At 40.2% G+C, this 16,149-nt stretch overlaps 1 protein-coding gene across 1 annotated transcript in view; it reads left to right on the forward strand.

Moving 5' to 3' along the window:
* The window catches only part of ERC2 (ELKS/RAB6-interacting/CAST family member 2), a 765,920-nt gene that overhangs the window by 278,597 nt on the left and 471,174 nt on the right, over positions 1-16,149 (forward strand). Inside the window, 1 exon segment of the mRNA XM_042454903.1 lies at positions 11,826-11,993. Coding sequence (XP_042310837.1) covers positions 11,826-11,993 — 168 coding nt within the window.

Below are 16,149 nucleotides of genomic sequence, written 5' to 3' on the forward strand. Positions count from 1 at the left end.
AAAATTCAAGGCTTCAGCTCCAGTAGTTTGCTGACCTCCCTTCCAGAAGATTTTTTTCACACAAGCCTGGAATCAATCCCCAGGGGCTGAAGATCTTTATTCTATCCTTTGTGGGCAATGTATCTGCCTATTTAGCCTTCAGCAGTGGGAGCCTATCTTTGTCGGTGCTTAATTGATTGCTGACCGTAGGGAAACTTTATGTTGTTGCTTTTTTTTAAAAAACAACAACACGCAAATGCTGCTAAGATTATCGTGCTCTTTGTGCATTTCTGTAATATAGCTAATTTTGACTGAACTTTGCAGGTCTGTACCATGCCATATTGGAAAGATGCTAAGCATAGATTCATTGTAAGCTTGTCTCACTGCTACATGAATCAGTAACTTAAGAACTATGTTATTCATCAGCTCAAAAACTGTTTCCTGGAATGCCCTTTTCCACTCCCCACAATCTCTCTCTGCAAGTGCAATTGGAGTTTTTCTGACAGTCCCTTTCAAGATGATAAAATAGCAAAAACCACACGACTCCCGTCACTAGGTATGCCTGAGGCAGGTTGCATAAACCCACCATCAACTCTTGCATGTCTTAGCTGACCAAACTGGACAAGTATATGCTTTTCCTGGGTGAAGCCACTGGAGATAATAAGAAGCTGGCTGGTGAGGTGATTTCAAGGTTAGTGTCCAATTAGGGTCCTTAGAATCCATTCTTAAAACTCACTCTAAGATTGTGTATAAAAGACTAAATGAGTATTGGGCTGGTTCCAAGCTGTTAACCAGGAAGCAATAATACTACTAATAATAATTATTTAATTTAATTTGTATCTGCCTTTCTAATGGATGGACCCAGCAGGACCCACAGAAGAAAAAACAATTGAAACCTATCAATACCATTTTAAACACAATTAAATCTTCCCATTTAAAACAGTATCGACATTTTAAAAACATACAAACATTATAATAATAAGCACACATTCCAATAAGAACACTTCCTGGGTGAGGGTGGGGACAGCCACTGAAAAGGCTTCTCTTGTGTCCACAGCAAGCCTGTTGATGGAGGTGGGACCAAGAGAAAGCCTTCTCCATAGATTTTGAAGGTTTGTATAGGGAGTATGGTCTTCATATTGTCTGGATCTACAGCATATAGGGCTTTTGTAAGTCATGACTAGCATTTTGAATTGTGCTCGAAAACAAACTTGTAGCTAGTGAATCTATTTTAACATGCCTCCTAGCCAAAGCTTTCGCCACCGCATTTTTGACCTGCTGAGTTTCTACTATGGTGTAATGGTTTGAATATTGGACCTGACTCTGGGAACGGGGTCAAAGCCTTGCTTGGCCATGGGAATCCACTGGGTGAACTTGGGCAATCACACTCTCTCAGCCCTAGAGGAAGGCACAGGGAAACTTTTCTCAACAATTTTGTCAAGAAGCCCTGTGATAAGGTTCATCTTAGGGTCGTTCCAGGGTAGGGTTGCCTAACTCGGCTGCAACCGGGATTTTCCCGGTTTTGGCGCACCTGCCCGCTCACGTCACGGGTGCGCCCAAAAACCGGGACAACCCCGGTTGCAGCGGGGTTGCGCTGCAACCTGTGGGGCCTCGCTGCCCTCCTCCTCCTCCACCTCGCATGGCTGCGTGGAGGAGAGGAGGAGACACGAGGTCTTGGGCGGAGGAGGCGAAGGGGGAGGCGGCACCTCCTGCGTGCGGCCGCACCAACCTCCCCGCTCCCTGTGGCCCCGCGCCCTGTTTCCTGGCCTCCGCGGAGGCCGAGAAGGAGGGCAGGCCCTGGCGATCGCCAGCGGCTCCCGCCCTCTTTCCCGGTCTCCTCGGAGGCCGAGAAGGAGGGGAGGCCCTGGCGATCCAGAGGTCCTGTGCCCTCTTTCCCGGTCCCGCGGGGCTGAGAAAGAGGGCGGCCCTGGCGATCGCCAGAGCCCCATGCCCTCTTTCCGGCCTCCGAGGAGACCGAGCCTCGGCAGAGGCCGGGAAGGAGCGTGTGGGGCCACAGCGATTGCATTATGAAATGTAGGACACTTTTTTTAAATGGAGGCTCCATTTTTAAAAAGTGTCCTACATTTCATAATGTTGTCCTACATTTTCCCGGTTTGGAGGTCTTGAGTTATGGCAACTCTATTCCAGGGGAGCAAATTTCCTATGAACAGAAAACTTTGGATAGTGATGGTTGCCTGATGATTGCGGAAGTGTGCAAGGCTTCCACACATACGAATTTCCATCACATTTGAGGGGTGTTTCAGGGAGTGTTTTATCAGATTCAGCCAGGGGTGAAATCTTCTATGACAGGACTGTATAAAAGTAGCCTCTGTTTTTAGACCTTGGCCACTCCAGGTGTTCTGGCTAAAATCTTTTTCAATAAAGAAATCTATCTTGAATCAAAAAATGTCTGGTCTTTACCTGCAGGTCCCTGAGACTGTTGCCTTGCAGAGAGACTAGGTGACAGACCTATTTAGAATTACAGCTTTCTCTTAAAAACCATGTCACTGCATAATCTCTGTGAGCACACCCACTCCCTTTGCCCAGAGGAAGAAAACCAGTAAACTAAGTGTTTAAAAGGTTATGCAAATCTTGAAAGCCAAGAAGTCACAGAGCTGAAGGATGGGGAGTGGGGAAAGAAAATATTTTCAAATCAGAAATCTGTCCTTTCGTATTTACCCTTTTTTCAGGAAATGGGGGGGGGGTTAGAAGCCATTAAAGGAGGAGAAATCTGTTTGTGAAAGAGACTGAGACAATATCTGGTACACAACAAAGGAATCACTTCATTGCAAACGAGTCCCAAAGAAAGCCCACTTATATTACTGAAAAAAAGTGAGGGCAACACAGGCTATGGGAGCAAATGCGCACGTAACTGTAAAATCTTTTGCGGAAGGGCAAAATCGCTCTTGTGCTCTGCAGAAACAGGAAGGAAAGCTGTCTGCTGCTGGGCTCAGTGTAAAGTAATTACAGTAGTGGTTTATTCATCTTTGCATACAGTTGTTTCTCTTGTGTGCCTTCAAGTTGTTTCTGACTTCTGGCAACCCTTTCATGGGTTTTTGTTTGTTTGTTTGTTGTTGTTGTTTGTTTTTGGTAAGTTTTGTTTCAGGGGTTTGCCTTTGCCAGCTTCTGAGGCTGACAGAGTGTGACTTGCCCAAGGTCGCCAGTGGGTTTCCATGGTCATTCCAGGATTTGAACCATTGTCTCCCAGTCTCCTAGACCCACACTCAGAGATCACACCACACTGACCTTTGCCAGTTGTTTACACAGTGCAAAAATAATAAGAGTAAGTTGGCATTATTGAGGCGAAGCACATGGCTGGAATGAGCAGCCACAGACTGCTCTGGCTGTGATTGGGCTGGGACTGTGGCAATGCGATGCCGCTCCGAAGTGGGTTGCTGCCTCAGAATCAAAACTGACACCTCCAGTTTTGATCCAGTCCAAAGGACTCTATTGCGTGCTGGAGCAGCTTCCAGCTGCTTTGGGGGAATGGTTGTTTGAACACTGTGCCCCCCCAAAGCGGCCAGAAGCGTGCTTATTTGGCCTGTGTGTTTCAACCAGTGTTATTGAATGTCATGACAGCTTCACTAGCAGGAACTGAATTATTATTGGGTGGGAAAAACAAAACTGGAGAATAGTGGCTCACTAATTGGTAAATTTTATAATGCGTCATCTGCAAAAACATATTAACAAAAATAGAATCTCTTGTTTAATGCAAGATAGGGCACTTGTCAAGGATATCAATTTTCCCCATTATATTTGCTGTGGCTATAGAACCAATAACTGAACAGTAGGCATATAAAGGTATGAAAGGTATAGATTGCAGGCAAGGTACACCTTATCAATTATATACAGTGATGTTTATTTTTTTTTAAATCAAAACCTGAGAATTGTCCCATTCTTTTTTAAAAAAAATGAATTTCAATAGAATATGGATTTTAAAATTAATTATGAAATGGAAATTGTTATGAATTTATCTCCATTAAATGTCAAAAGAATTCTATTAATGACCGATATTTCATTATGGCACTCAGGAATATGTAGGTGGTATTAGTACTACAAATATAAGTCACCTAATGTACCGAACCATAAATCAACCTTAATGGCCTAAGCAAAAATTACTGGCATGAGTATATTAAAACTGTACTACTAGGAAACATTGCAGCTATAAAAATGGATACTTCCCAAATTTGATTCTTTTTCAGACAATCTAATTTATTCTTACAACAGCAAACTTTTCCTTATGGCAAAAAAAATGATTACACAATTTACTACACACCCCCTCTTTGTGCAAAATCAATTTTGTACAAATCATCCAAAATAGGGGGTTGGCAATCCCACAATTAAAAACTGAAAACACATTAGAGGCATTTCAGCTTAATAGATAACAAGAATAATTTTTAATGTTTCAGTTACATGGATGCAAATAAAATATGAGTCATAAACCAAATGAATGGAAACACATACAGCTCAAAACACACTGCAGAAAACCAGGTTCAGACCATTTTAACTGGCCTGCTCAGTGCTCGAATCCTGGGAAATGTAGTTTGTTGTGGCACTAGAGCTCTCTGTCAGGAAAGTTAAATATCTCACAAAACTATAGTTCCCAGAATTCCCTAGCATTGTGCCATGGTGTTTAAGCGGTCTAAATTGGTTATTTTGCAGTGTGGACCACAGTCAGCCTTTTTTGTGGGTTTTTCAGGCATGTGGCCATGTTCTGCAGAGTTTCTTCCTGACATTTCGCCAGCATCTGGGCGCATCTTCAGAGATGTTTGCCTGGAAAGGACTGGCTTTCCAGATCACACAATATATATTGTCAAGTCCTTTCCAGGCAAACATTCTCTGAAATGCCAGCCACAGTGATGGTGAAAGTCAGGAAGAAACTCTGCTTAGAACATGGCCACTTAGCCCGAAAAAACCACAAAAACTGTGGAGCCGGCCATGAAAGCCTTCGACTTCACGGTCAGCCTTTTTATCCATGGATTCTGCATGCATTGATTCAGCCATCCATGATTTTGTTTTTAAATCCAGTGAGCAAAATTGATTTTGTAATTTTACATAAGGGACACCATTTCATTATGCCCTTGTATATAATGGGGTTTGGCAGTCAGAAATTTTGGGATCCATGGGGGGTCCTGGAACTAAAATGCCACCAGATACTAATGACCTGCTGTATAATCACTTAAAAAGTAAACTAACCTTAAACTAATATAAAAACTCTTTTTAGGGATGTTTTAAAATTGTGGCAACATTGGATGAATGGACTCGCACCATCAATCCACTTATAAGAACAATTTTACATTATCCAAATTTTATACAAGCTTTTTTGAGACCCCAATAAACATAAGTAGAAGGAGAAATTGCAGGGAATAGAAACTAACTGGTTGAATGAAATACAAATTGTGGGTTTGACCAAAAAATATTGGTAGAAAAGAATGACCACCTAGATCTTTTACACTCTTTGAACACACTCATTCTGTCAATGAAAATGATAAATCTAAAGGACTAGTATAAAAATATATATAAATGACTAATTAATATTCATTATGGAAAATGTCTATGGAAGACCTATGTCCTACTCATATATGTGTGAAGGTTATCAATTAGTTTGTGTTTGTAAATTCACATTCACGGAAAAATCATACTTTTTAAAACACTATTTTGTCTACAATTTTGGTTTAGCAATACGTACCAAATGATCTTGTGTATGTTTAAAAAGAAGTCAGTCTAACTGGTTTCTCAAGAATTTAATTCCAAACAAGCTTTCATAGGATTTCAGTGTTTAACACAGCTTTAGGTAGTGTGTTGTAGTAAATTACATTTTTTATTTGTGTTTGCTATTGTAAAAACATTTCCAAAAATTACTAGAGATGGAATATTCAAAATTAGTTCTCCAAGTATAATGAATTTACAACTATCATTACATTGTGAAATAACATTGACTCACAAACAACCTCTTCCTTTTGCAGTAATTCCTAAAAATATTATGACAAGTATAGTTTTATAGTAAATGTTAAAAATTGAGTGAGGTAAAGCTTGTGTTGGGAATTATATTAAGAAAATTTTTCAAATATTAGCCTGTTTGTTTTTTTGTTTTTGGCTGAAAGTCACTTGCATACCAAATTCTGACGATGAGTATATTGTTTAGATTCCCTTAATGTTAACACTACACATGGCCAAAATGTAAATCTGAGTACACTGGATTCAGAGCCAACATCACCATTAGCAGATTCTGGAAGCTGATGAGATTTCACACCTGTGCTATTATTAATAACTCAAACATGGACATAATATTTTTCTGTAAGTGATATAACATTCAATGCAAAGTTCAAACTGACAGACATATTAGTTTGTCATGTTTAACTTAGTAGATGGATAGTAGGTGAGGAGATGTACTGCAGTAGAATGGGCATTTTCCGCATTGCCATCTAGTTTGTTTTCTGATGGTAACTCAATAGCAATAGCAAGTACATTCCTATATCGCTTAAGCAGTTTACAAAGTGTAAGCTAACTGCCCCAACAAGCTGGGTACTCATTTTAGCAATCTACGGAAGGATGGCAGGCTGAGTCGACCTGGAACCCCTGGCTGGTTTTGAACTCAACCTTGTGGCTTGTGGCTGAGTGGCTGCAGTACAGGCATCAATAAACTATGAGACAGTTCACCTCAAACCACAAGTAGGCAAGTGTGGGCCAATGGATGCATATGCTGTCCCTCCCTTATTTTAATTTTTTTACTGGAAGGATCTCTTGTGTCCTTTAAATATGTCTAATTTTGCATACTGCTAGCAGAAAACATAATAGACTTGGAAAATTATTAAGGAAGGTCAAAGAGGAAACTACAAAGGCTTTCTTAGTACTGAACCCAAAGAAAACAAAAATAATTCAACCTAGTTTATGAGGAAATCAAATTAAAGATTTCACATACCTTGGATCAAACATTGATCAGAATGGAGACTGCAGTAAAGAAATCAGATGAAGACAAGGAATGGGAAGGGCAGCTATGAAGTAACTACATAAGATCCTAAAGTGTAGAGATACACAACAGAGCTCTAAAGTCAGAATTGTCCAAGACACTGTGTTCCCCATTACCATATACAGGTGTGAAAGCTGGACAGAGAAGAAAGCTGAGAGAAATAAAATAAACTCATCTGAGATGTGGTGCTGGAAAAGAGTGCTGAGGATATCGTGGATGCTCAAAAAGAAAAAAACATGGATACTAGAACAGATCAAGCCTGAACTCTCCCTAGAAGCCAAGATTATGAAACTCAAGCTGTTGTGTTTTGGCCACATAATGAGAAGGCATAACTCATTAGCAAAGACAAGAATGCTAAGGAAGGCGGGAAGGTAGTAGAAAACGAAGAAGACACCAGATGTCAAGACTCAATCATGGAGGTCATAGGCCTGAATCTGTAGGACCTAAGAAGAGCAGTGGAAGTCATCCTGGCTGACTAGGTGTGGGTGGTTTCCAGCGCTCTGGGGTTGTGGATTTCCTCTGCCCCATCTCGGATTCGCCCCTTTTCACTCGCTGCCCCTCACTCATGGAACCTTCTTCTCCCATGAACAAGAGCCATCACTTCTTTAATCAGCTTCAAAATGGAGTTGAAGACCGTCCTGTTCAGAGAAGTGTTCCCAGGCCTTGCATAATTGTCGCTTGCCTCCCTGGATGAAGATTAACCATCCATTATGAAGCCAAGCCCTCCCTCCAGTCCATCTGCCTTGGTCCAGGCCTTGGAGGTAGAGAGGAACTGCTGGACCTCATCCCCTTCCCCACCACTACTCCCTTCTCCTTTTGTGTGGTGTCTTCTTAGATTGTAAGCCTGAGGGCAGGGAACCATCTAATTAAAAAGACTGTATGTACAGTGCTGAATTTACAGCGCTTTATAAATAAAGGTTAATAATAATAATAATAATACATGTCGCATACCCTAGGAGTGCCTGGAAGCCTCCCTGGGGTTGCACCAGGGCCACCACAGGCAGCATTTTACCAGCCCAAATAGGAGTGGATCTTTTCCACTCCTATTTGGGCTGGTGTCAGGGTAGATTGGGGCTGTGGCGTGTGTTTGCTGCAGCCCCGGAGTGATCATTTCTGGGGTGGGCCCAATTCACCCTTTTCAGGCAATCTGTTCTGGCCTCTAGTTAGGTCAGTTTGATTCAAAATTTGTAAATATAGAACCCCTTAAGCACTGATATCAATACACATTTTAAAGGCCAGGACTTTGAAAGAAAAAACCAAAATAGCAAACAATTTTTCCTGTCTACTTAAATTTCATTTAGGATTAATAATGTGTTGTATGCTTTTCATATTCTATTACATTTAGTTCTTTTTGTGTACCTAGTTTTTGCAAACTGAATAATGTGGCTTATGTAGACATACCTGCATGGCCAGTGGTAAATTAAGAAATGACATAATTTTTGGTTAATATATATATAGCTGATGTCCACACAGAAAATGTCTGGATATATTTCAGATAAGGGTAATTTGTTACTGGGACAAACATTCTCCATGTACAATCTGTAGTATAGTGTTGCAAGATGAATTATACGAAGGGAGAATATCCGGCATCCATCTAGGATGTTCATTCCAGTTGAATATCAATTTGAATTTGAATATCTAAGACCTTCTTTCCCATTTGCATCTATTTATAAATGACTGCTCCACCTAGATCCTTAATCTTTCAGGGAATGCTTCCTCAGATAGGAGACTTCCTCTTGCAGGCATTCAACATCTCCGAAGTGCTTTTTTTCAGTTTCATGTCATATATAGACTACATTAGCAACTACAAGGAGCAGCTCCAGTGCTCTGGAACTAGGCTGACTGAATTTCTTCCCTATGGTGATTTTACAGACAGGGGATGACATCTTTTCAGAACCTATTTGTTTTTTTCTTATACACTCGGCCCTCCACATTCATGAGGGGACAAGTCCCTCATGAATGTGGAATGTCGAAAAATCACGAATAACTCCTAGCCCCACTCAGAAGCCAGTTAAAGGGACAGGTGGGTGGGGGAAGAGGAACAGGTGCATGTCAGGGATTCAGGTTTGGCTGTGTTTGGCTGAAATGATTGTAACTTATCCTTTAAGTTTGCGCCTGGATGACCATTTGTCCTCCATGTCTTATGCTTAATGTTTTTTTACTTCATAATAAATCTTTTTCTTCAATACTCTGCCTCTTTCTTCATTCCTTTTAATGGCCTTAGCTTGGCTAGTGTCTTTTCTGATTGTATAAGGCCTCAGCAATGTCCAAAGGCATTGCTGGGGTGTGACAAGTTAAATCATTGGGTGGTGGCAGTGAGTTGTTGTTGTTGTTGTTGTTGTTATTACAGTATTATTATTATTATTAAGGTGGTCTCAAGGAGTCCCATCCAATTCAGGGGAGTGGAGTGGGACCATAGAGAACCTTCACATGGGCTTTTTCCCCTGAAGGGAAAACCCCAGGAGGAAGAAGGAGGAGAAGTGTGCATGCACTGTGGTCTTGACCTTGTGAATATTCAAAATCATGAGTGTCAAAGCCACAAATGTGGAGGCCAAGTGTACTATTTTCTTTAACCTATTTATTGTGTTGAGTCTCCTAATGTTTATTTAGGAGGCTTTTTCCCCTCAGGTACTGATTTGATTTGTTTGGGTCTTTTGGAAGTTATTTCTATTTCTTTATAATTGAAACAGCTGTGAAATGTTATGAATACTGATATGAAATATCCTGGCTAAGATCTGGTTGCTTCATTTGCCAAGCTCTGTCACTCTGAAGAGAAAAACGTCACTTACCAAATTGTTATTTGTGGCAGCTCTTAAATTCACATCAACTTTTCTAGGAATAAAATTGGCAACCTTCTTTACCAGCATGGAATTTATTCACACTTTTCTTAATCAACTGGTTCTTATGATATCTATTTTTGAGCCTCTGAAAGTTAGAAATAGATTATTGTTCTTCTCTGAAAAGAATCTTAAAATAAGCTGCTTTGTCATCAGAGGGGCCTGGAATATATCTTCTAAAGCCATTGTTTCATATGAGTCCCTGACTATTCTAACAAAAATGAAGAACTGATTCTCATTCATAGATGATAATGATGGTGTTCTTATTCAAAATCTTTAATAAAAAGAAAATATCTAAATTCCATTAAACTCAGCATATATCTTTTCCCCAGTGTATGAAAACCAACTGAACCATTTCAAGAACAGGAAGAAACATGCATCCTGAGATCTAATAGATCATCCAAATTGATCCCAAATTGACTTGCAGAAATGGATTTGCAAAGCTTTTTGTTCAGAACAAGCTTAGCATTGCAAAACCTGGAATAAATCATATTTCTTCACAGACTTTGCCCCCCTTAAAACATGCTATTTCCAAATAAAGAAAAGATAATTAATCTAAATCGACTCACCTGTCTTTTCTCTTTTCTGTGCTGTGGCCAAGAATGATGGTCCTAGTTAAGAAACTTGAAAAATACTTAAAATTAATTCCAAATTAAATGAAGTGCAGATTATTGCATTGCCATTCATTTTTCTTTTTGTTGTTAACATATATGGCATGGTTAGTAGAGTGGGCTCTCACCATATGTGGGCTTGCCATCCGTGGATTTCAGCATCTGCAGATGGCAAGCCCCGTTGTTCTCAGTGGTAGTGTGTGCACATTGTGCTGGCATTGGGGACTTGACTTGAGGTCCCATGTTTTTTTTCCCCTTAACCGGTGGTGGGGGGGAGGTCCAGATCGGATCCCCCTCTGATATGAAGGAATGACTGTAATTTCAAATACCTATCATTATTATCTGCATGTTCCATATTGTAGTTTGTTGCTTGTACATAGAAAGGGAAACTCAGAAATATAATAAAGAAATGAAAAATTGTTAGAGGTCTGATCATTTTCATTGGTGATGTTTTGAAAAAAAAGATCTCAGCAGTTAAAAACCAAAACCAAAAATGAGTAAATAGCAAGTTACAGTACAGTCCATTGGTTGCTGGAAGGCTGTTCCAACAGCCATAGGATATGTAAAATCTCTACCTCCAGAGTTTAACTATCCATTAAGAACACCCAGATTCAGTGTCTTCTCCTAGGCCCTGTGTCTTGGTCTACAACCTTTGCCTCTCTGATACTGGAGGCAGAAAGCTATATTAAGGACTGTCATGTACAAATTAGTGGAGGCACCCAGGGAAATTCTGCCAGAATTGGGAGAATTGTATCCCCATTAAGAAGCAATTACGATCCCTCCCCAAAGGTATAAACAATAGTAAACGTGTTGTGCTTTCCTTCTGTTAGTGCAAATATATTCAGGCATTGGAGAAAGCATTTTCCTCTGCTTTCAGATCTTATCCAACAAATATAGCAACAATGGGATTGTACTGCCAAATAAATGCCAGTTTATTTTTCATGATTTTAGGGCAGAAAGCACTCATCAGCTCATGTCCAATGTGCATGGCTCTGCCTCTTGAACCAGCTATCTTCACAAATCTTAGTGAGCATATCAAGCATAAAACGGGATGTTGGCATGCCATAAATATAGCTCCCTGATGCCTGACAGAAAATATGTACTTTCTGCTTTGCACCCAGAAGAAAGAGATAAAATACTTTATACAGTATCTGTGTATCTATATAAATATAATTACACTATGGTGTCCAACAGAGGGGGGGAGGGAGTCATGATGAACCACAGCAACTGTGTTTTACAAATATGACTTGTCTGGTGGTTGGAAAGTGATGCACAGATTTCTAAAAAAACTACGCTCTGATTTGAAAAATCTGAGGTATACACACACACACAGAGAGAGAATAACATCATTAGGATGGAATATGTTAACTCTTCTGTTTTTCCATTATTTCATTCACTAATGCTCCCACATATTAACATTTATTATAGGTTGATGCCTTGAGATTACGTTTAGAAGAGAAAGAAAGTTTTCTTAATAAAAAAACCAAACAACTGCAAGACCTCACAGAAGAAAAGGGAACTCTGGCCGGAGAAATACGAGATATGAAAGACATGTTAGAAGTCAAAGAAAGAAAAATTAATGTTCTTCAAAAAAAGGTAAGTATTCAATGACTCAGGACCATTAGATATCTGTAGACATTTTAAGTGTCTGTTTCAAACAGGGGTGACCAGTTCAGAGAAAAATAAAGGCAAACTTGGAGAAACTTTGGGTACAGACCACCCAAATGTGCCATACTCCCGGTCATACTAGGGTTAGAGACTGGAGAAAGAAAGAATTCTAATCCTGAGATCAGAAGACAAATTATAAAATAAATAAGCAACATTGGAGGCGAGAATGGGAAAAAAATAAATTTTATAGTTTGATTATACACTCAAATTTTCTTTGCACCTATCTATCTCTTCTAGTGATCACTGAATGTAAAAGAACTGGATTGTTCTTTATCTAATGTAAAAAGCTCAGACTCAGGTAAACTTTTAAACCATTGCAGATTATGGGCCCATACAGACAGGCCAAAATAAAGCTGCTTCGGGTCACTTTGGAGGTATGCTGTTTAAGTGACACACACATCTTAAGAGGCCAGAAGCTGTGCCAAAGCTGCTTTCTAGTCCTTAGGACTGGAGCATGGCTTTAGCACGGCTTCTGGCCTCTTAGGATGCATGCATAATTTAAACAGCATACCTCCAAAGTGACCTGAAGCAGCTTTATTTTGGCCTGACTGTATGGGCTCTTTATGAGGAAAGGCCACACACACACACACACACACACACACACACACACACACACACCCCTACCCCTACCCATATATACTGAATATTTTTAAATAGCACTGTGGATCTTCCAAGAAAGCAATTAGGTTACATAGTTTTGCAGTAATCTCATTGTGCCTGCATGTCTATATTAGATCTCTGCAGGTAAATATAGATCTCATAATCAGAAGAGAGTAATTATGGGTTTTATTTTTATCTTGTACCTACAGTAGTTCATTCTTTCTTGCGTTTTCTTGCATTTCTGTGTCTCATATATGAGAGTAACTAGCATCCCCCCCCCTTTAAATGGAACCAAATCATACTGTCAGCTGCATTTCCTACTCATTTCGATATAGGCAATGTTCATTACCATGCATTTCCCCAAAATCAGTTATGCTTAAAATATCATTTTAAATATATGTTAAAAGCATAAGATCCGAATATTTGATGGCTATCCAAATGCAAGTTTGCTTTAGATGTCACAGTAAGTCAGAATTTCTGAGAATTGTGGCTTACCACAGAAAAGCAAGTGTGCTGCTGTACACTGCATGGTTGTTTCCACCTGGCTTCTCTGGCCAGCGGGCATAATTAAAGAAACCAAGAAACCTCCATACTTTGATTGTTTATACTCTTACATCCGTACAAGACTCTAGCTTATTCTTCTCCTAACAAGCTAGAATCATAAGCCCCAAACAAATCGTAGTTGCGGTACAGACCACCCAAATGTGCCGTACTCCCGGTCATACTACGCTTTGGGACTGCGCAGCAACCACATGGTCCCTAACCCCAGCACGGCGCAGTGGCGTAACAATGGCGGCATTCCGTGTACACGGGCGCCGCCATTGTGATGTAAGCGCTATGTAGCTCCACACAGTGCCACACATCGCATACGTCATGAGTACGCCATTGGCGCACTTGTGACGTCCACCCTGCGGTGCAAAAAGAATCTAGTTTTTCCAGGTTCTTTTTCCTCCAGAGGAAAGCTGTGCGGTTTGGCAGCTGCAGCTTCCCTCTGGAGGGAATTAGGCCACCAGCAGGCCGCCCTTTTGGGGCAGTCTGCCCCACACCAAAGTTTATGATTCTGTCTTGTTTTAAGAGAGTAATGGACCACAGAACCCAATTTCAGACATAATGGTTAAAAATGCATAGAGGTTCCCTGGTGTAGTTACCTGCTCCTGTTGGCAGGAGTAGGGTGACAAGATATCATAACCACAAAGGAGGACAAAGCACAGCAAAATGCAGGACATTCAAGAAAAATGTAGTAAATTACAAAATAAAAGCTAAAAACCCTAATGTAAATGTAAATTCATGCTCCTTAGTCATGCTAAAAATGGAGGACATTTTGAAATTCCTCCTGGAGAGAAGTAACATGTGTCTTGAAAAGGAAGATGCCTGGTTATCCTGGGCAGGAGGAGCCTTGTGGGAGCAACTAAGTACTATGAACCAGAATGTGTGAATGTGTCTCTAGATACAAAGAGATCTTGTACCACCTTTGAGACTAATTGTGTGAATGAAGTTGTACCATAAGCTTTTACAGACTTTCATAGATGTATCTGAGGAAGTAGACCAAGTCTACAAAAGCTTATGCTACAACTTCTTCCACAGAGTTAGGCTTGAAGGTGCTAAAAGATCCTTTTCATATTGATACACCTATGTCTCTGTATTCTATTCCCATATGTCTCATAGAGTCTCACTTTCCTGTTAAAATTTGTCCCAAAGGAATTCCAACAGATTCTTTTGTGTGTTTTCTGATGTGGTTGAAGAATACTGGGGAGAAACATAATGAAAAGAAACTTTGTATAGCTGTCTATGATTAGGGTTAGGGGTTTTCAAAACTTGCCTCATTTCCTAAAGTGAAATTAATCCTTGCAAATGGTAGTTAATCCATGCTTTCACTCACATGTTGAAACTGAATGTTTCTGTAAATATAATGCTTTAAATGGTACACTAAGAATAAAAGACGTGAAAAAGTATTTTTTTGCCGAGGAGGGGAGGTCCCTCCCAGGTTATGACCATAGATTCCTATATGGCCATCAGGACTACATGATTTATTTCCAACAGATGGCGTGATAAATTCATTCACCAATGATTTATCTGAAGAAAGTTTTAACTGAAACATTATCTTCTTATCCTTCCAATTGTTTAAGTAAATTTGTTTCATTATACTAGAAAGAAAAACCTTCAGTGTTTATTTTCTTTAGGTGTGGTGTGCAGTCCTCAAGTTAGACATTCAGTAGTTTTCCACTTAAAATGCAGTCTGTGTTTTTGAAAAGAAGCATAAAAACTGGTTTCCTTACTGAGTCCATCAGTATTTAGACTGATTATAGAGCATGCCTGCCTTCTTGAAAGCTGTTTCCTCTTGGCTTTATGGAGAGGGCTGTCTCACCCTTTCCCTAGCACCCAGTAAATTATTCTGCCCTTTAGTCATTTTGTGTAGTGGCAGCCTCCTTGTCTATTTAATGTTATGACATATACTTTTAAAAATCCACTATATATCTCACAGTCGTAATCATACTAATACCTCTGTTGCTTATTGTATCATTTTTGGAGATTTCTTAAGACAATTTCATATCTTTACCTTCTGACCCCTCTCAAGTTCTGGTCACAACTAAGTTTAACAACTGTAACAGTTGATTTTATTGCAGTTTTTCCTCTGAATCATTATAAAATGGGGCAATAGCTCATTGGTGGAATACCACCTTTGCATGCAAAACTTCAGTCCCTGGCATTTCCAGTTAAAGCATGTGTGGGAGTCATGCAGTACTCCAGATGCTGTTAAACTGCAGCTCCCAGAATTCCTTACCATTGGTTGTGCTGCCTAGGGCTGCTAGGACTTGCAGTTCAGCAACATCTTGAGTGCTGGTTGATTCCCACCCCAAGAGAACCAGAATGTAGATAATGGGAAAGCCTCTGCCTGGGAGCTTGGAGAGAATTATGGGGTGGATGCTTATAAGGCAGGTCTCTTCTTTACTATCAGACTGACTAATTTGATTCATTGCTTCAGAAGCATCACAAACAATGCTTTCATCTTGTTAGGGTTTTCTTTTTTATTATAGTAGATACTCGATTATAAGTCAGCCTCAATTTTTGTCAAGGGCAGATTTTGGGGGCAAAATTATGGATTTTGATATGACATGGATAAGTTGAGGGTAAACCTTAGAGGCATGTAACTTTGTAAGGACAAAGTGAAGGAAAACAACATCAAAGAACTTATAAAATTCTAGAGGGTGGATGGATGAGGAGGAAACTATGGTAAATAGTAGCTGTGTGATGTGTGGGGGAGGCAACTAGGCACAGGTGGGGCTAAGTGGATACATGTCAAAAAGGAAAAAAAAGCTAAAGCAAAGAAAATGGTGACTGTGGCCTGGTACAGACTGGTGCAAAGCACTGGCCTGGGGCTGGTTTTAGGGCTCGGGCGAGTGGAGCATCCGCACGCTCTCGAGCCCTACCATACTGTCTGGGCACCATTTTTGAGTGCATGCATTCCGATAACGTGCCTCATGCG

The sequence above is a fragment of the Sceloporus undulatus genome, chromosome 2 (assembly GCF_019175285.1).
Source record: "Sceloporus undulatus isolate JIND9_A2432 ecotype Alabama chromosome 2, SceUnd_v1.1, whole genome shotgun sequence".
NCBI classification, from domain to species: Eukaryota; Metazoa; Chordata; class Lepidosauria; order Squamata; family Phrynosomatidae; genus Sceloporus; species Sceloporus undulatus.